Raw genomic sequence first — 19,608 nt, forward strand, 5'->3', positions numbered from 1 at the left:
CTTCCTATAGTGTGCAACTCAAAATGCGACACTAGTGCAGAATGATGATAGCTGCAACAGCAAACAACGATGGGGAGGGGAAAAGAGGTAGGAATAATTATTGGACCCCGAATCGACGGCAGAAATCCCGAGCGCCAACCCAGAAAGAGGCCCGAGAAAGTGTGGATTGAATCGGGAAGCTGGCCGCAGTGGCAAAAGATGGCAAATGGGAGGGGGATGGAAATCAATCAATCAATGAACTGTCTCGATCGCGCCAAAATTACACCCGAACCAGAGAGCCACAGGGTTCAATATGCTCCAGACCAGAAAGTTAAGTTGGGACGATGGGGCTACCGTGGGGTCATCTAGAAGCGGTAGCTCTCTTGTCGTTGGAGCGGACAGATGGAGATGAGTCGTCCTGTGGGCGCTGTTGAAGCCATACAACAGCCAAATAGGAAAGATAGTAGATGAAAGAAACACCGAGGTAGACGAGCTGCAAGGAACGTGGGCACGAAGCCAAGCACCAGACAAGAGGTCAGGGCACAGCGTTAGGCGAATGTATGATGATAGATGATAGTACTTTAGGCGGAAGCTGAGGTGGAGGGTTGGGAAGTTGGCAGACAAGGTAAAGTCCAAAATCGATGAATACGCGGGCAAATTGTTGTTTTCTTTGGGCAAAGGAGAGAATAGGGATAGCAAGGAGGAATAGTAAGTAGTGGTTGTAGTAGTGGTTGTTGTTATTGTTGTAGTAGTAAGGAAAGAGGAGAAGGGAATGACAGCCCGGGGACCACGAAGGTTGAATATAGTGTCAGAGGAAGAGAATGAGAATGACGGCCAACGACAGTCATGGAAGGGATGATAAGCCAGTCGTCAGTCAGTCTCAATCATACTTTGGATGAACTACTAAAGAAGAAGAACGAGCAGACGTCGTCAGTCATCCATCCTTCATCGCCGCCTCGGAGCCTCTGGGATTTTCCTAAATTTTGTTTATTTTATTTTATTTATTTTTTAATTGGAATAATATTTTTTAATATTATTACTACTGTTTTATTTTATTCGATCCGATTGTTTTCAGTTTAGTTCAGCTTCCCGTTTCCGAGCATCACTTGCCCTCTTCTACTACTAACTACTAGTAACCTACTTAGATCTGGTTTATGAAACAAAGACCCCTACAACACTACTGGAGCAGACTGGCTGTCTTCTCATGAACCTTGCTTCTGCAAGAGTATCTGATTGCTACAAACATTCTCACCCATCCCAGACAATTTCCGTCCATTCCGTTGGTGGCAGAAGCCAGCAGAAGAGAGGGGAGGGGGGAACACTACTTACAACAATACCAGGGGGGGGGAAAGGGAACAAGCTCGACTCAAGCGCCGCTGCCCACTTTTTGCATGCGACCAGGCCTCGGATGGCGTGCCAGAGCTCCTGCGCCAGGGTCCTGTCCATGCCCAGGAATCGGCTCCGAAAGTCTCTCGGCTGACCCCGGTTACAGAGTTTAGTGCTAAGCAGCTCGGCGGTTGACAAAAATATTCAATAATTCCAAAAGCCATGGCTGAAACGAGACCAGGTGCCTACGCAAATCGGATCGAAGGGGGGTGCGGAGATTAGCAAATGAGCTTACTGCAGAAGTCTATCCTTAGGAATCTGTTGCCGACAGCCTTCTTTTCTTTTTGGTATTTATTTTTTATTTTTGATTTTTGATTTTTCTTCTTCTTGGCCCCGGTTCCCGTTGATTGACTGGCGGGTTGCTTTTCCTGCGTGGGCTTTTTGATTTTTATGTATTTTTATTTTATTCTACTTTTTTACTTTCTACTCTTTTTGTCTGGGTTTATCTCTATTTTATTAATATACTATATTATTTGTCGTCATTCTTGTCATTCTTCGTACTTCTACGGTCTTTTCTATGTCTGCTTCCACCCCCTCATTGCTTATTCAATGCTGATTGATGAGATAATTGCTTTTTCCTGATGGCCAGATGAATTTCAACCTGATCCCACATTGGGTCAATTCGGAGGGGCAACACGAGCGGGATGACGATGACGATGCTGGGACCATTTCCGACGGTCCATCTGCTAAAATTATTGTCTCTCGATGCGAATGTTTCTCATATATTAAAAACCACTGGCCCTACGGAATAGCCCGGTGTGTGGGTTCTTTGTTTGATCGTTGCGACTTCTAAATTGCTTCCTGCGCCTCATGGAATTACTATTATTATGGATTACCGAGTTAGCACCCACTGCTAGATAGATACTAACTACTTAGTACTAACAACCAGCGCTACAACGGCCCGTCATCGCGTGTGTCTCTTTGCTGCACCACAGCCTTCCGGTAACAAGCTCCCGTGTTGGGCTCGCCGTTTTCTTTCCCTCCCCCCATTGTCCATCGCTTGGGGGCCTCTTTCTTTCTTTCTCTCTTTTTTTTTTCGTTGCGCTTACCCGCCCACAGGCTGTTGACTGTTGAGCTGGTTGTTCTTAGTAGAGGATCAGACCTCTGGCTAGTTGAGAGTATCCCGAGATCGACAGTGGCAGTGTCTTCCTGGGTACCGGCTATCCACAACGTGTCCGTCACAATTGTTTTTTTCATTACCTGTCTGCTCGTCTGAATTTGGTTTCATTCTACCTTTTTGTATTTCTATTATTTCTTTATTTCTTTTTCATCTTCGAAATGCCCAGGAATTAATGAAAAATTATTCTTGGTGAATCCATGGGCCACGAGGTCCCACTCAGGAAAAGGGCGGAACGGCTGAGCTTCCCAGAGGCTGGGACGGAAGAACGGTTGAGAGTAGTTGGAAGGGGATTTTAGCTATGGTTCTGACTTCTGACATTCGTCGGTACGGAGAGCAACGCCGTGCTTAAATTCTGACCTGCAGCTGAGGAGGTTCCTTGGCCCTTGACTAGTCTTTTTCTAGTTTGTAATCCATGAGGCGGAATTGACATGGATCAGGTTGTTCTGGGCAGGACTGGCATTTGGCCTTGGCCGGGCTTGGATTGGTACGTCTCTCTCTTCTTCCAGTTCAGCCTGGAACCGCCGTGGTTCGCTGATGATCATTACGGCAACTCCTGGCAGTCCAACTGTTAGCTAGGCTGTCTACAGTAAGCCTGTCCTCTCCTTCCCCCCTCCCCATTCTCCATCCATGGATGGAGCCCTGGGAGTCGTCAAAGCCGAGTGGCTTTCCACTTTCCTTCTTCCCCCCTCCTCTTCGCATCTACCCATCAGCTTGCTATTTTGGGTTGGTTGGCGTGTCCCAGGAGGTCACAGTGATGACGGAGACATGGAAAGTCAAAGCCGCCTTTACCACCTGGTCGATGGGGCTCCTCAACGGTTTGATTGGATATTGAAGCGGATCGTTTTTACTATTCTTAATTCTCCTCACCGATGCTGATGGAGTCCGTGTGTTGCTGGTTTTTCCCCCCCTGAGTACGTGGGAGGGATGAGCGTGATTTTGGGGATGTGTTTCCTGAAACGTCGTCGGAGGCGCATTTGCCCTCGGGCCGTACAGTTCGATAGTCTCCAGCAGAATGGTTGGCTGTCGGACAGTAACCTGCGCGCGCCACGATTGCCGGACCCTACTTAGTAGTACTACAGGGTACTAGTCAGTGACTCCCGCGGGTTGACTCGGATGAACAGGGTGCTACATAACTCTACAGGGCATACGTACATGTCTCCGAGAGTAGAAGAATGTGCAAGGGGAGACAAGACATTCATTCACTCATTCATCAGCAGCAGCAGCATCATTTTTATTGGTTACTAGACTACTGTCTACTACAACCATCCCGTACCAGACGAGCAGTTCAGCATCGTTCTGACGATCGACTCGGAATCCCGCCTCCGGACAGAGCCTATTGGCCGAGCCACATGGACGCACGAGGCAGCAACCGTGGTCAAGTTCCACCGCAAATCCTGCATATTACGCGATGGGGAATAATAACAATGTTAGTGCCTCTTTCTGTCTCTGGGCATCGTTCTCTGTCTCTGTCAATTGAGCCGGTGAGCTGCTTTTTGCTGCTGGCTGCTGTTGTTGCTGCTGGCTGACGATGACTTTGGATCACCGTGGCGGAGTTGGAGTCCTACGAGTGACGCCAGCTTCGGACGAAACACGGAGAAAACCGCCCGGGTGGTGGCCAGAGCGAAAAATCCCCGGCCCATCGTTTTTGTGTTTCATTTTTACTTTTATTGATTATTTATAATTTATTATTTATTATTTATTATTTCCTATTTTCTGATTTACTTTTCCTCTACGGATTAAAAAGAGCGAGCGAGAGAGAGATCGGTTCGCCTAGAATTTGGTTATGATTGCCATTCCTCGGCCTTTGCCATATTCTTGCTCCTGCTGAATGTAGTTTAGTATGCGGGATCTAATGGGAAATTTTTCGTTCCTTTTTTTCTCTCTCCGGATTCCCCTCTTTCCCTTTTCCTTACTGTTGGCCGGTTAATCTTATCCTCTTTAGCTCTTCAGAATTTTCGCTTGGCGCCTTCTCCTACGCAATTCATTTGTCTTCGAGAGGCTTTTTGAGGCTTGTGTGGTCACCGTATCACTTGCCATCCACCGCCGTCAGCCTGGCCCGTGGACTAGCTTTAGCCGTCAGATCTCTGGACCAATAAGCGGGCATATGTTCCTTCTCCTCAGCAGTTGCCATTCAACCGTCGACTCGGGCGAGAGACTATCATCAAGTAGTCGAACTTGGCATCCCTATCCCAGTATCTAGTGGTGTGTCTTGTGTCTGTGTGCGCGGCATCCATCAAGGCTCGGGCTCCTGACGGTCATGTCGATCCAACAATTAAACGGAAGGGAAAATAGTGGAAACAGGGTCCATTGCTTGTCGCACTGATAATCAGCAGACGCTCCCTCGGGGATGTCTGAATCCAGCCATCGATCGTACTGTAGGCATCGTGTTCCGAGTGGCTAGCTGACGAGGATGATGTTTGGTTAGGCACCATTCTACTACTTTTTCCCTTTCGGCTCGCGGATTCCGGTGAGCCCAGTAACTGACGCATCTTCCTGGTACCTACATATTTTCAAGGAAGCACGAGGACTAGCTCCGAGTCGCGATGACCGTCGACCGAGCGCCGACTATGACCGTCGTGTGCCTGCGCAGAACCAGAGAAGTTGGGCGGGGTGGGCACGAGCTCTAGCCGCATCATGGATCCAGCTGCATGCTGCTATTTCTTTCTACTGGACACACACGCACGCGCACACACACAAAATGTTGCCCTGTCTGCTACGGAAATGATATCCCCAGCCAATCTACTGGGCCAGGTCACACAGACGGACAACATCCGCATTCCTCGTCGGTGCAGGTTACGCATTCCCCCCTGTCTTGTGCCGTGGGCTAGAAGCCTTGCTTTCTCTTTTTCGGCCCCTCATGCTTCATTTCGTGATTTGTTAGAAAGTATTACTCTGATCATTGTTTCTGATAATTTCGGTCTGCTTCTGGGCCTATCGACTCGAACATTACAATCAATCGCTCAGGCCTATCCCTTTGTGGAGGGCCAGGCGCACAGCCCGGTCATACTAATGGGATTAGCAAAGCATAGTACGGAGTAAGATGTCGCGAGGTCTATTGTCGCGGAAGGATTCGTTTTTGAGGCCTGCGGGTTGGTTGCATGACGGCCCGTTGGCTGGAAGCTCGGCTCAGGAACCTGGACAGCTCTAGCTGGACATCTAGGCTCGTGTCGAGATGATGCGTGGGCTTGGGTCCCCGCATCAGTATCAGCCAGGTGTGCTCAGATGCCTGATGGTGAGCCTAGGCTCCGATGTCGATTGCTGGATACCACATTGGTTATGCCCATTTCACGAAGCAGAGTTCTCAATAATATCCACCGCAAATATCGTCATCTCGACCATCAACCAGGGGGAATGAAAAGGAGATTAAGAGGTCGTGACTAAGGATGACTAGCGACTGCAAGTCTGGTAAGGCCGGAGAGGTGGTGGTAGCATGTAACGTAGCCGGGCCGGATATTCTAACCGAGATCTCTAACGATGCGACGATACGGTTAGACCTCTAGAGCCCGTCTTGACGGTCCTGGAGATGACCGGAAATTAAATCAACACCATCATCATCATTCACCCATGATAAGACAAGCCACCTGAGGGGTAAGTAGATAGTCGACGCCAATGGGATCGATCACACAGTATACACGAGGAATTAATAGGGATTCCTTATGACCTATAACAAGATGATTAAGAACAAGGCGGAGAGAGATGGTTACGATAGTCGTGATCTCTCTTCCCAATCCGTCTCCGAGACTCCGAGGGGGGGGGCGATGTCATGTCAGCCAGTCGCACTTTCCGGTGAGCTAAAGTTAGCAGCCAGTCAAACGCATAGAAATGGGCGCAGATTCCGACAGCCGGGCGGGAAAGGATCCCTTTGGAGTATGGCTAGATACGTACAGTACTAGACTAATGCTAATGTGGTCCGGTTTGAAGACAACCACCGGGTAACTGACCGGATGATTATTATTGGGTGAATGATAATTTTCTCTTGCTCTGCTAGCAGCGCACAATCAATCAATTCCCAGGGTCCGGTTCCCCCCCCTCTCCCCCCTCCCCTCCCTCCGGCCTCTATTATCCATCCCCCATGTGGACGGTCCATCCCGTGACAGTCTGCCGCTGCACCCCATCCTGTAACCATCTTTCTTGAGATAGATATGGTGGATAGATGATAGTCTCATCTCTTTCCCAATTCCTCTTTTGCGCACGCGCTGATTTACTAGTCAGTTTCCCTGTTACATCCCACGGCAAGTCTTGGCTAGCTTAGTAGTTAGCTGTCTTAGTAGTTAGCTGTCTGGCCAGACCGACCCTGCATCGCTTCTACTAGATAATCATTTCGTATTTCCAATGCTAACTAATGCTGAAGGGGCGGTGTCATGAGGGAGTGGATAGGTATCTACTACTACTACCAAAAGTATACTAATCTCGCCTCCCTCCCTCCCTCTCTATCTATCTAATTCTCATTTTCCTCTGGCGGCTACGTAAACTACTACTACTACTACTATCTAGTAGCGAGCCAAGTAAGAAAGTATCTTCCCGAGGTGTCAGCCCAGGAAACCTATCCGTCCATACAAGCCCGTCCATCGCAAACGCCAAATTCGGTGAGTTCCGGTCACCGGGACTAACCTTCTAATCCACACAGCAACAAGGGTCTCTCTTTCACAGACACACCCTCTTGCCACTGTGCCTCCTATTTCATCCTTTTTCGTTCCCACCCCCCCTCTTTCTTCCCGCACCCATCTCTGTAATCTGTATGCTGCTTGTCCACCGGCCCTCGGCACCACTTCGGTCGGCTCAATGTCCAATGATTGATGAATGCGCGTGAGCAGGGGGGGGGGCATCACGACCAGTCCACGTGGGGGATGGATGCATTGACCTCTTGGTGTTGTTATTGTTGCTTGGGCCAGTCGTATTAGCTGATTTGATTTTATCTTCTCTGTCGTCGTAATTGATTCCACTTGGGATGGGAAGAGTGAGGTCATATCCTTTTTGGATCGATCGATCTGTCGATGAGTAGTACTACGTAGTACTTAGATAGGCGATGCCGGTTACGCAGTACGGTGTTGTTAATTGTATGTATGTATGTGTGGGATACTGCAGTTATGTATGGTTTAATATGTGATATAGTATCTACTACGAACAATAGCAATATGCAATATTCTTCTACCGAGTGTAAGCATCTTGCGAGATTCATATTAACACACTGGAAGTAGATACTAGTAGTTTAAGTAGTGCTCAATACATTCATAAACCAAAGATTCCGAGATCGCCGGGTCAATGCTTATGAGGGATTGAGCGATGATTACTTACTCTACCTACGTAGTACTCCTCGACTCCGAGGAAAGGAAGCGAACTCAATCAGCATTTGATGTAATCATGCAGTATTGGTTCGATGAGAAGATTAGTTCTTATCTAGGCCAATTGATTGAATAGTTATATCAAGTATACTTGTGCAGTATCGTCGGCTATTGCAAGTTAGTTAGTATCACTATCTAAGCGATGCTCGTGCCCTACTACCTGCTAGTACTATCTATGTCGGACATGCGCTAGGCTAGTCTGCGAGGGCTTTGTATTTAGTAGTATTCCTGGGGATAGTCTTTCTCCGGGGGCCAGTGCTTCCAATATATCACATTAGGATGATACTAAATGACTCGTATGTTGAATTGGACTAATTGATGCAGTAATATACAGTTATCCGTCAGATGTGAGGCATTTTTGTTGATGCAGATTACTTAGTTGCTAGGGTATTACTACTGAGCAAGGATATAAATGAATATGAAAGAAGTATCACTAACATGCACCCAGCCCACTCCTTAATCTATACTAGTCTACTTTGTAACTATGAAATAAATCAAGCAACGCATGATCATGATATCTTACGCACAGCATCCGACCTGTCTACATATTCCCTCCTCCTCCTCCTCCTCCTCCTCCTCCTCCTCCTTTACTTCTTACCTATTCCATAGTATAGGATAGTGGATAGTAGATAAGTAGTGTCGTGCTTCGCCTCGGCTATGACGATAGTTCTCAAATCCCAACAGTCAACTAACTAAGTAAGCTAGCTAACTAGCTAGTCAGTCAATTAGCGAGGACAAACACCTACACGGACAAATTTGACTCGACTGATCCATTCACCACCTACTAACTAGTTAGTTAGTTTGTTACTATCTAGCTAAATGATTAATCTATACTAGTAATAACGCCCAAGCTAAGCCTCTAATCAAACGGGACAGCTCCACGATAGGTACTAGGTAGGTAGTGGTTAGTGGGTAGATAGCCCCGAAATGTTGATCGGAGGTGGTTCCGATAGTTGGGCCGGTAGACTACGTACGTACTTAGTACGGAGGAGATGATTTGGGCGGGCTTGAGGGAATTGGAATTGGAATTAGAAATGGGGGTGGATTGGGGGGGGCGGAGGTGGTAGGTCCGTTGCAGTGACTGGACGTTGGTTATTGCTTCTTCGTATTTAATTTGCAGTGCTAACTGTGGTTATGTGGTTGGTTGGTTGGTTACTGGTTGCTGGTTATATCGGAGGTGTGAGTGTCGTGTGTCGGAATATCCGATGTGTAGAGATGAGGTATATTCGTTTGTTGAGTTAATAGGATCATAGTACTCTGTACTATTAACATGAGTATTATATTATGAATATATTGATAATCAAATACAAACAATCACTCAGAACTAGGACAAGAAACCAACAGGCAGAGAGAATCAATAGAGGAACACCCAACTCCCCCAATGCCATCCATCATCCATCCATCATCCATTTCCTTCCAATACTACTACTACCTACTTACCACCACCACCATAAGAACCCTCCAACCTAACAAAATAAACACAAAACATGATAAATTCATATCTTCATCCCCTCCCACCCCCGAACAACAACCTCCACAATCCTCTTCACCCCCTCAATCTCCTCCTCAGCCATCACCCCCATTGTGGCAGGCTCAATACTCCCGCCCACATAAACAGGCGTTTGCATTCTCCTTGCGAGAATTTTCGCAATTCGGGCTGTGTATTCTACACTTCCCGGGGAGGAGTAGATGGTTGTTGATAGCACGTTTTTGGAATTCATTCTCTGCAGTTGTCGTTAGATCGTTTTATACCATCACTGCTAGTATACTAGTAGTATATATACTAGGATATGATGCTATTGATGGGTATATATAGTAAGGAGCGTATGTTCATAATGGCGAGAAGCAAACTGGTAGTAAGGCGGGGAGGGGGAAATAGCAAGGATGGACTACTCACGTCCGGCATCGCATAAACAAAACTCCCCATCGGCTTGATACTCCCTGCAGCATCACCCGGCGTCGACGAGGTCAGGAATACTGTGCTGCAGGTTTGGTGTCGTGTGAGGTGGATGTGGGCGGTCGTGTGGGGGGTGTAAGGGAGGGGGAGGGAGAGTTCTTTGATTTCTGTTGTCATCTTTCTTTTTCTTTCTTTTCAAATCTAGAGATGAGATAGTATTATTATGGGGTGTGCAGGTGCTGAGTATCTCTTGAGTATGTTTGTGGTATGTAGTTCAAGATGGTTGTGTGCTTAGTAGCTAGCCAGTGGGTTGAAGTTTGGTGGTTTGGTTTCTGCATCACCGCTTTGAGGTCCGCATCTTTCCCCGCCAAAAGTCAGTGAGTTTCTTGTGCGGGTCCCCCGAGGCATTCTGTGCGACGGTTTTTGGGTTACCACTGTTGTTCTTTCTTTGGCTACAGTAGGTTTTGAACGTAGGTAAGTAGGTAGATCTATTCTTACTTGGCTACGGAATTGTCTAGTATTGGGGATTAGGTTGCTGATTATACGAATTGCTAGTCACTGCACCATGGACGAGCACGAGCCAGATGAAATTCGGAGCTGGTCGGGCGATTTCGACCCCTTGGCTGATAATGCCGAGCGCCGTGTGCTCTTCGCTGCTTTTGATTCTTTTAGGTGAGTCACTTGCTATGTGACCCGGTTGAACATGATCGGTGGTAGTCCGCTGGCATGTCATCTACGTTGCTAACACCCTCAGGCAATATCGGAGAACGGCGCACATGAACACGACTCACCGTCGTCGTCAGGCATTTTATGCCCTACCATCTGCCCACTGGCAGATGTTGTCTGAGCCGCCATTCTCCATCCTCGACAACTTTAACCGCGTGGATGACGCCATCGACGTGAACGCCGACATCGCAGATGCCATCCTGACCACCGGTCTCTCGTCGTTCGGGCTCTCTGCGAACCCTGATCCCAATGACCCGCGTGAGAACTGGCACGGGACGGCCACTCAGTCCGATGTCAACAAGGCGCACTCCACCCTGAGACAGTTCTACCGGGACTGGAGTCAAGAAGGCCAAGCAGAGCGAGACGTCTGCTACGGCCCTGTGCTGTCCGACTTGCAGGACGAGTTCGGCGCCCGGATTGGGTCCTCGGAAAACGAGGACGAAGTCAGGGTGTTGGTTCCTGGCGCCGGTCTGGGGAGACTGGTGTTTGAGATCTGTCGGCAAGGCTTCGCTGCGGAAGGAAACGAGATCTCCTACCACCAGTTGCTGGCGAGCAGCTGGATTCTAAACCACACGCTCGGCCCTCGGAAACACGCGCTGCATCCATTTGCGCTGCATTTCTCGAATCTCCTGTCTCGTGAGCAACAGCTGCAGGAGGTCAAGATCCCGGATCAGCATCCGGGTACGGCCATGGTTGAAGCCCAGGCGAATTCGGCGCCATTTGGGCGCATGAGCATGTCGGCTGCCGACTTTACTGTGTTGTACACCAACCCCAGTAATAAAGAGGTGTTTGATGCCGTGGCGACGGTGTTCTTCATTGACACGGCGCCGAATCTCATCCGGTATGTCGAAGCGATCCGACACTGCCTCAAGCCCAACGGCCTCTGGATCAACGTTGGACCGTTATTGTGGCATTTCGAGGACGGCAGCAACCGCAGTCAGCACGGAGGCAGTGAGGAGGGCCAGGGTGACCAGGGGATTGGGGAACCCGGGAATGTGGAGCTGACGGAGGCAGAAGTGTTTTGCCTCGTGGAGCGAATGGGCTTTGCGATCGAGAAGCGCGAGGCGCCGCACGAGCGACCCATGTGTGGATATATCCAGGACCCGGACAGTATGTTGCAGCCGTTGTACCGGCCGTCGCATTGGGTAGCACGGAAACAAAATGTATAAAGAATGTTATATACGACTGATTTTATTGAAGTCTAGTAGATGATGGCAGGTGATGATGATGATGATGATGGCGACCATCAAAACAGGCCGGTGTCGGTCGGGAGTAAGCAAGCAAGCAGCCAGTCAACAGGGAAACAAAAGATGTGGGATGTTGGTCTGGTGTTGTGTCATGAAAGATACCATACGGAAACAAAACCAGATCGGCGATACGGGACACAGATTTTCAGCCGCAGACAACGAAACAAAGAAGAGGGAAGAAGACAGTTGACAGACAGACAAGGCTGGCGAAGGCTTAGCGGGCGTGGCTGAACCCGCCGGTTCCTTGGGGCCATTCCTTGGAGTGTGTCCACTCCGTCCATGGGAGGCTAAGTAAATACTAGTAAGTTCAGAGATGAGTGGAGTGGACGGCCAAACAAAGGACACAGTCCGGGCAGATGCAGATCCACCCACAACAAGAAGACGGATCGGCTCAACAATAATAAGGGATCATCGGGTGTCAATCTCGATTTAAACAAAAGTACTTTGGGTTTGTAGATGAGGAGGCTGGGGAGGTTGTCAATCGGGATGATCGCACGCGCTTTACCTACTCTCATCTCACTGTAGACGGGGGTTGTTTTGTGGAAGATGAATCGAATCAATTTCAATCTCTCGGAAGGGGATCCTTACGCTGAGGCCAACTTGACTGGAGTTCTTTTCAGTATCAGACCATACCGTACCGTATGGTATCATACATCCATACTAGAATCAGGCTGAGAAAAGAATCATGTTCAATCATAAATTTACCAGACTTTATCTGGTCGAGATAAAAACTATATTACTTGGATTGTTTTCTTTTTTTCTTTTGATCGCATCCAGACCCGTCAAGACAGACCCTGAGAGTTAGTATAGTCATTAGGAGAGTAGTCGGAGAATTTGGGGAAGGGGAATCCAGGGTTGACAGACAAGACATCCGGATAGTCGGGCGTTATCGCGACCCTCTCAATTTAATCATTCCAGAGCACGGATTCCCTGCCATCAAATCAATCCCAAATCTCACTTCATAAGCAATGGTGGTTAGTTAGTTAGTTAGTGACTTAGTTCATTAGCTGGGCGTTTAGTTGGGTTCTTTTTCGCTTTCTCTTTTTCTTACCCTTACCCTTTCCATCCCCCCCTTTCGAGGCTGAATCTTCCCGATCCTTGACATTCTCATCGCATCGCATCTCCCCCGCAATCAACTTGGTGACAAAGTTCAGTTAACTTTCCCGTCTGTTTGTGTTTAGTTTAAACTGTTGCTGCTCCTCCTCCTCCTCTTCTTTCCCCGACTCCGCCTCAATCAATTCCACGCCCACTTTTTCCTGCCATTCCCATTCCATTCCTTTTGGGGGAGGAGAGAGAGTCACTCAACTCACTCCCTTCTCTTGTCCTTCGTTCTTACCTGCTTTGCTCTGCTGCCTTAACCCATCTGACCCGCTTACTCTCTCCCTCTCCCTCTCCCTCTCCCTCTTTCTCCCTCCATTCTTTCCCTCCCCCCCTCCCCCTCTTCCTTCCCTTTCCTCTCCTCTCCTCGCATTCCCTCCCCTCCTTCCCTTCTTTTCCCCCCATCTGCATCCTCCCTCCGTGCCATCATCCGGTCTTCCATATCGACCTGATGAGCTCACGGTTGAACTTCAAATCGTTCACCTTCGGGACGAAGCGCAACAAGAATCACTCGCCTGTGCAGCACAGCCAACCTGTGAACACTCCTTCTACCAACACCCTCGTCGCCGCTCCCTCCTCGGTCACTTCGCCCAGCTCTCCTCCCTCCGGTACCAGTTCCTCGACCACCAGCCTCCCCATGAATAACCAGAATACTTTGGGGCGCCCCCCGAGCTACACCTACAACACCGCCGGCCGGCCCACCAGCCCTCTGCCGCCAGGCCAGCCTATGCCTCACCACCCTCCGCCGTTAAACACCAACCTACCGTATCCTCAGTCCTCCATGGCCCCCATGGGTGCTCCCCCCGGCTACGGGTTACAACAGCAGCTCGGTCCTGGCATGGCTCCCGGCCTTCACCAACCCCAGTACGGCGTGCGGAACCCCGCCGTCGAAGTAGAAGGCGCCGGCCGGAGTAAAGCTCAGTTGATTGTGGGAATCGATTTTGGCACGACATTCTCCGGTGTGGCTTTTGCATTCGCGACCAACAACGAGGCGAGAGAGGACATCATCACAGAGTGGCCTGGCGCAGGCACTCACACCAAACAAAAGGTGCCGAGAAGCGCTCCCCCCCCCCCCCCAACCCCCTCACTTCCGCACATGACCAGCTTACTGACCAGAGTTTTTTGCTTGGCTCGTCTAGATTCCGACCGTTCTGTACTACGATCAGTACCAAAAGGTGGTGGGTTGGGGCCCGGATATCGCTGATGCTTTGGCCCCCACCGGATACCCGAAGCAAGGGGTACAGAAAGTCGAGTGGTTCAAGCTTCAGCTGATGCTCTCCGGAAACACGTACATTGACCCCATCAACCTGCCGCCTTTGCCTCCGGGCAAGTCGGAGATCGATGTCGCCGCCGACTACCTCTTCAAGCTGCGACAGGCCATGCGGGCCCAACTCCAAAAGACCTTGGGTGAAGTGTTTACCCGTGAAGAGCGAAACATTCGGTACTACATCACCGTACCGGCCATTTGGAACGATGCTGGGAAAGCAGCAACACGAGCCGCCGCCCTCCAGGCCGGCTTCCTGAGAGACGAGAATGACAACCGCCTAACCTTGGTCTCCGAACCCGAGGCAGCGGCACTTTTCTGTGCCAAGACCGGTCTGCTGAACCTCAAGATTGGGGACGCCATCCTGATTGTCGATTGTGGAGGTGGTACGGTCGACTTGATTGCGTATGAGGTCGAAGAAGAGCAACCGTTCAGCGTCGCGGAATGCACCGCGGGCTCTGGAGATTCGTGTGGTTCCACCGCGCTCAACCGGAACTTTAGCAACATCCTCCGTGCGAAGATTCGCAAGATGAAATTGCCGGATGGTTCCCGCACGGCAGGCAAGGTTTATGCCAAATGTATCATGGACTTTGAGAACCGCATTAAGGCCGACTTCCGCAACAATGGCCAGAAATGGGCAGTGGATGTCGGAATTGAAGCCGACTTCCCCGACGCAGGCATCGAGGAGGGTTACATGACGTTCACTAACGAGGAGATCCTGCAATGCTTCGAGCCCGTCGTGAATAGGATCCTTGAGCTGGTGCGCAATCAAATCATAGCGATCCAAGCGCAGAACAGGTCACTTCAGGTTTGTACCCACCATCCGTCCGCCCAGCTGCATTGGAAAGCTAACCAGAATTGCAGAACGTCCTTGTTGTTGGTGGTTTCGGTGCCTCGGAGTATCTTTTCCAGCAGATCAAGCTCCACGTCCCTCCACAATATCAGTCCAAGGTAGTCCGACCGATGGACTCGGTCGCTGCCATTGTCAAAGGTGCCGTAACTGCCGGAATCACCGAACGGGTGATTACACACCGTGTAGCACGACGCCATTACCTGATGGCCACGCTGCAACCCTTCAAGGAGGGATATCACCCCGAGCAATACCGTGTTCCTAGTCTTGACGGCCGCGACCGATGCAAGTACACAAGGCAAATTTTCGTGCAGAAGGGCGAGCGGGTGAAAATCGGCGAGCCTGTCAAGGTGAGCTTTTTCCGGCAGGTTGCGCCGGGAGCGACCCTCATGTACGAGGATATCCTGTACGCGTGCGATGAGGATGTTTGTCCAGAGTACACTAAGGATCCACGTAAGTTTGCATTTCGGACTGGCTGCCTTGTTGATGGGGTGCTAACGTTGAATGCAGGTATCAAGGAAGTCGTCACCCTCACCTCCGATCTGTCCCGTAAGAACTTGGAGACCGATTTCGAGCGCATGGACACGCCTCAGGGTACTTTTTACCGAGTGTACTTTGACATTTACCTCACACTAGATGGTAGTGAATTCAGCGCAGAGCTAGTCTGTCAGGGCGAAGTGATGGGTCGGTGCCGGGCCAAATTCAGGTAGACGGCGCCCTGCTTGGGTTAGGCAGGCAGGCAGGCAGGCAGGCAGCAGAGAGCGCTCCTGTATGGATGGTCCGAAAAAAGAACCGACTGAGAGTACAAATCGGGTTGAATGTGGAAGTCCCAACTTTTGTGATACACCAATGATGATCAGCACTGCACTGGGAGGGCGTTTTATATGCTTGAGCTTGCGTCCGTGTGGACGATTTTGGACATGATCATTTTGTTGCGAGCCCCACCGATTTTGGGGCCAATTGTCTGTGTTTTCTTATTCCCCTGGATACCTCTTTGGATGAGCTTTTTGATGAAATCTATTTAATCCCATAATGGCAAAACTATCCATGATGGTTTCTTCCACCGCCGCTGTCACTTTTTCGGGACGTAGTCATTCTTCCGGGCCGACTACTACTGTACTAGACAGGTCAATAATTACCGTCCCGGTGCATATACCCAAAATTAGGGACTACATGATTGGTTATGAAATTGTCCGACATTGAGTTATTGTTTTCCCATCATGCTTATATTATCGGGAATATCGGTATGAAAGTACTGTGGTAATTATTTTGGGCACCATTATGAACAACCATACAGTAGGCATCTCCATAAACCATACGGAGTACCTGGAGTAACTAATTCTTCTTTAGGTAAAGACTGCTAAGTACTATGTCAAATCAGATTCCCCTCTCACGCTCTCTACAGTAGGAAACCAAGATAAGCCACGTAGTTCCTTTTCAAAGAAGACGGATAATATAGACGTGTACGTTCATGCACGTCTGACGCTGGTGGCTGGTTTGGGATCAAGGCATCCATCATCCATCATCCGTTGTCAACCAATGAAGCTGTCACAACTACAGTATATAGAAAATATGGGGTGCTTATTGGATGCATTGTTATAGATATAGGCATTGGGGAGGACATGGGAGATATAGCCATGCCCTTCCTGTCTTGTCTTGTCCTATTATACGCATACAGTGATAGACAGGTGCGTCTGACCAGTTGGGGTTAATGGAATAGGATGAATGGATGGTAGAGCCACGTGTGTGGGTGGTGGGAGGGGGGAGCCTGGGAAGATGTGTGTCCTTACTCTAGAGGTAAATGCATAGAGTAGCTAAAGAGAAAGAGACTAGAGGGAATGCTTGATGATATGCTTACAAGGGCTCTTCAGCAAGACGTAAGCAGCACTTTAGACCTGAATGGTCACTCCAAGGCAATGGGGTATCCAATTGCCGTAGCAGTAGACCCTGTCCCGCGCTGTTGATTGCACCGGGATGAAGAATGACCATCTCTTGCCCCTTCAGGCCAAAAACGGCCACTTTGTCCAACCGTCCTGGAGGGAAAGGTTCCCGACCATCAAGACCCCAGGTGAAGCCCGGTTCGTCGGGGTGCAGCTCGTTCCACACATCTACCAGACCGTTGGTGGCCACGAGACTGTCATCCTCTGGGAGGACAGGGTTGAAGTCTCCTGCGACGAAGCCATGCCCGGCACAACGGAGACTATTAGCAACGATGGCGAGCTGCCGCGGACGACAACTCGGCTGGAAAGCAAGAGAGTCCAGATGCACGTTGACCAAACGGACACGGGTAGCGGATTGGGGCATGAAGACATCACAGCAGAGAGCGTCTCGGTCAAACTTACTTGGATAATCAACTCGCCAGACTGGTCCGAGGCATGCTTTGTCTGGGTCCTGACTGTCTGTACTGAAACTGGCTTTGGATAAGAGTATCACGGTAATGAATGCGAGACCCCCGTAGTTGCTGGAGTCCCCTTCGTTAGAATACCAATTTTCGCGAATCCAGGGTTCATTGAGTAGGTAAAACAGTGCTGCCTTAGGGACTTCTTGGAAGAAGAGTATGTTGGGTGGGGGTGTTTGATTGCGTATGGTGGAAATGATGCCGGCCATACGGTCATCGGAAACTTGGCGAAGGCATCTACATTCCAAGTTACAAGGTTAAGTGCAGGTATCTTCAGTTTCGCTTTGTCTGAGGCTGACTTTGTGCTCTCATCGCAAGTCACTGAGGTAGAGGGTGGAAGTGGGCTCCAACAGTTGGAGAGTGCATCGAAGGAGTACCATTCCTGAAAAGTTGGCGGGGCATCCGCATCAGCTGGTAGCGGAGGGGACTGTGTGGAAACATTTGCTGAGGAAGTCATGGTTGTGCAGTGCAGAGACACGTTCCTCACGATCTGCCTAGATGACCCAATTGGGAGGGGTGGAGAGGCTTGGTGATGAGCCTGCAGTGGCAGTTTTCGTTGGATTCGAGGATGAAACAACGAGGGGGGTGACACAGCTGGGGCGAAGTGCTTGCTTGCTCCCTGGGATAAGGACGAGGGGAAGAACGAAGGAGGAGGGGAAGATGCGTTGGGAAGGACGTTGGAGCGAGCCTCCTTGCAATCACATGATGCAGGGGTCATTCACCAGCTGGATCACATGATGGCTTCCAAATCGCTCAAACAGGAAGGCCACTGCATCCACGTTTTCACTCTGCTGCGAGGAGACCCTCCAAACCTGTCTGTCGGGCGTCTTCCCCCTTCGTGGCAGCGTCTGTGTTCCGTCGGCTCAATTGATTTCATCATCTTACTAAGATCTAGGCAGCGCCCTGTTCAGCTGCCTTGAAAAAAGCCAAGGCCACTAGAGCCCCGTTCAGCAACGGCGGCAGCAAACCCTGGCCATCTGGACTACTTTCTCCCTCTACGAGACGAGACACGCCCTCCCCGATCTAAGCCCGAATGGTAGCCGGCCTTGTACTTCTGGTCCCAGAGGCTGGGTAAGACGCCCTGACACAAGTACGAATATCTTACCGTACAAGCTGCCCTTTAGGGCGACCGGCCAGTGGCTTATCAGTTACCAAGACCGGTGTAGACCTAGAACTAAGTCTCATTGCCATGCGGAGAATCGTGGAGAACCACCATGGTAGGACCGGCATAGCCGTCCGTGCACGGTGAGTCGATCCTCTTGGGACTTGGACCCAACTTGGGCCTAGTCGAGTCCCACAGCACGGAATTGCAGCTTCCTCGTCCACTCCGATGGCGTGGTCCAGAAAGAGGAGCCCTCTACTTAGTAGGCCCCCAAAGACTCTGACTAGGCCTGAGCTGAGTCAATCCGTCGCTACGGAGTAATGCCGTATGGCCCGCCGAGCTTCTTGCAAATCCCTCTTCAATCATTCGACGATCACTGACGAAAGGTGGGTTACCACACCGTGCGCCGGTGTTTTTCTGAGGCCTAGAGAGTCTAGACATGAGTTTTGGCCTGTACCGTATGGACTAAGATAGTAGGCTGTGCCGAAAGGCAGACAATTTTGGGTCCGCAAGCCAGTCAGTCCACTTAGAGCGTCGTCGTCAAGTCAGGGCAGTAGACACTAGGAACTCCCCACTGTCGTCCCATCGTTGCTATCGGCGAGCTGGGGGCAATGAAAGTCCATTTCGGTCCGAGAGCCCGCCTGTGTCTCGGAGGATTTGATACACTCGGTGGATGATTTTGGACAGATGTGACGAATGCAAACTGAAGAGGAGAACCCGAAAAAAGAAAAAGGAAATGCAAGAAAACAGGGTGATTAACCTTGATCTTCTGGCGGAGGAAATCTGAGATCGCCCCAACAATGATGGAAGGGGCAATGTAAGCAATCCCGAAAGAGTATAGAGAGGGTGGGAAAATCAAAACTAAAAAAAAAAGAAATGAGAGGAAAAGCAAAGAAACGCGGCATAAGCAACGTAAAAGATAAACCAAAAGTGGAAAAAGGAAAAAAAAGACTCAAAAGCCAGCTAGATGAGACGAGTGGGAGAAAAAGACGCATTCTTTCTTGAGACACCGCCGTCTTGTCGCACATTGAGAAGAGCAAACGTAACGGACACTGATAATAAGTTCCCAATTAAACTGGACCTGCGGCAAGCGCGCTTTGCGCGAACTGGGGCGGTTGCAGCGCAAAACCCCAGATGGGCTCATTTAGGAAGAGTGGAGAAAAAAAAACAAAAAGAGCAGATTCTGGACTCGTGCCGGA

The 19,608-nt window shown here is 49.9% G+C and overlaps 5 protein-coding genes across 5 annotated transcripts; 3 read left to right on the top strand and 2 right to left on the bottom strand.

The window, feature by feature from the left end:
• The first annotated feature begins 1,714 nt into the window (after nucleotides 1-1,714).
• On the top strand, nucleotides 1,715-2,772 carry BO83DRAFT_82261 (uncharacterized protein). The gene is made up of 3 exons (XM_025537635.1): nucleotides 1,715-1,884; nucleotides 1,955-2,121; nucleotides 2,255-2,772. Exons 1-3 carry the CDS (start codon nucleotides 1,756-1,758, stop codon nucleotides 2,430-2,432), a joined length of 474 nt encoding a protein of 157 aa, XP_025392726.1. The 5' UTR covers nucleotides 1,715-1,755; the 3' UTR covers nucleotides 2,433-2,772.
• A 6,324-nt stretch (nucleotides 2,773-9,096) lies between these two features.
• On the bottom strand, nucleotides 9,097-10,149 carry BO83DRAFT_374558 (proteasome assembly chaperone 4 family protein). Its single transcript, XM_025530228.1, has 2 exons — nucleotides 9,725-10,149; nucleotides 9,097-9,551 (listed from the first exon to the last, which is right to left on the bottom strand). The coding sequence occupies exons 1-2, from the start codon at nucleotides 9,899-9,901 to the stop codon at nucleotides 9,324-9,326; spliced, it is 405 nt and encodes a 134-aa protein (XP_025392727.1). The 5' UTR covers nucleotides 9,902-10,149; the 3' UTR covers nucleotides 9,097-9,323.
• Nucleotides 10,150-10,328: 179 nt separating this feature from the next.
• Nucleotides 10,329-11,620, top strand: BO83DRAFT_374559 (N2227-like protein; the record flags this gene model as incomplete). Its single annotated transcript, XM_025530229.1, has 1 exon — nucleotides 10,329-11,620. Exon 1 carries the CDS (start codon nucleotides 10,501-10,503, stop codon nucleotides 11,617-11,619), a length of 1,119 nt encoding a protein of 372 aa, XP_025392728.1. The 5' UTR covers nucleotides 10,329-10,500.
• Nucleotides 11,621-12,954: 1,334 nt separating this feature from the next.
• Nucleotides 12,955-15,751, top strand: BO83DRAFT_82357 (Hsp70 family protein). The gene is made up of 4 exons (XM_025537636.1): nucleotides 12,955-13,843; nucleotides 13,935-14,867; nucleotides 14,924-15,362; nucleotides 15,420-15,751. The coding sequence occupies exons 1-4, from the start codon at nucleotides 13,247-13,249 to the stop codon at nucleotides 15,617-15,619; spliced, it is 2,169 nt and encodes a 722-aa protein (XP_025392729.1). The 5' UTR covers nucleotides 12,955-13,246; the 3' UTR covers nucleotides 15,620-15,751.
• Nucleotides 15,752-16,440: 689 nt separating this feature from the next.
• On the bottom strand, nucleotides 16,441-17,764 carry BO83DRAFT_433755 (endonuclease/exonuclease/phosphatase family protein; the record flags this gene model as incomplete). The annotated part of the gene is made up of 2 exons (XM_025535711.1): nucleotides 16,441-17,544; nucleotides 17,607-17,764. 2 exons carry the CDS (start codon nucleotides 17,762-17,764, stop codon nucleotides 16,764-16,766), a joined length of 939 nt encoding a protein of 312 aa, XP_025392730.1. The 3' UTR covers nucleotides 16,441-16,763.
• Nucleotides 17,765-19,608: the final 1,844 nt, after the last annotated feature.

This window comes from Aspergillus eucalypticola, assembly GCF_003184535.1.
Source record: "Aspergillus eucalypticola CBS 122712 chromosome Unknown BO83scaffold_2, whole genome shotgun sequence".
Classification (NCBI taxonomy): Eukaryota; Fungi; Ascomycota; class Eurotiomycetes; order Eurotiales; family Aspergillaceae; genus Aspergillus; species Aspergillus eucalypticola.

What these genes read in the sequence shown, in the direction of transcription:
- BO83DRAFT_82261 (XM_025537635.1), top strand. Translation starts at nt 1,756, where the DNA reads ATGTATTTTTATTTTATTCTACTTTTTTACTTTCTACTCTTTTTGTCT. An exon ending in ACTTCTACGGTCTTTTCTAT is followed by an intron (nt 1,885 to 1,954) that starts GTCTGCTTCCAC and finishes CCTGATGGCCAG; the next exon opens with ATGAATTTCAACCTGATCCC. An exon ending in TGGCCCTACGGAATAGCCCG is followed by an intron (nt 2,122 to 2,254) that starts GTGTGTGGGTTC and finishes ACTAACAACCAG; the next exon opens with CGCTACAACGGCCCGTCATC.
- BO83DRAFT_374558 (XM_025530228.1), bottom strand. Translation starts at nt 9,901, where the DNA reads ATGACAACAGAAATCAAAGAACTCTCCCTCCCCCTCCCTTACACCCCC. An exon ending in TTGTTTATGCGATGCCGGAC is followed by an intron (nt 9,552 to 9,724) that starts GTGAGTAGTCCA and finishes CGACAACTGCAG; the next exon opens with AGAATGAATTCCAAAAACGT.
- BO83DRAFT_82357 (XM_025537636.1), top strand. Translation starts at nt 13,247, where the DNA reads ATGAGCTCACGGTTGAACTTCAAATCGTTCACCTTCGGGACGAAGCGC. An exon ending in GCACTCACACCAAACAAAAG is followed by an intron (nt 13,844 to 13,934) that starts GTGCCGAGAAGC and finishes TGGCTCGTCTAG; the next exon opens with ATTCCGACCGTTCTGTACTA. An exon ending in AGAGTACACTAAGGATCCAC is followed by an intron (nt 15,363 to 15,419) that starts GTAAGTTTGCAT and finishes CGTTGAATGCAG; the next exon opens with GTATCAAGGAAGTCGTCACC.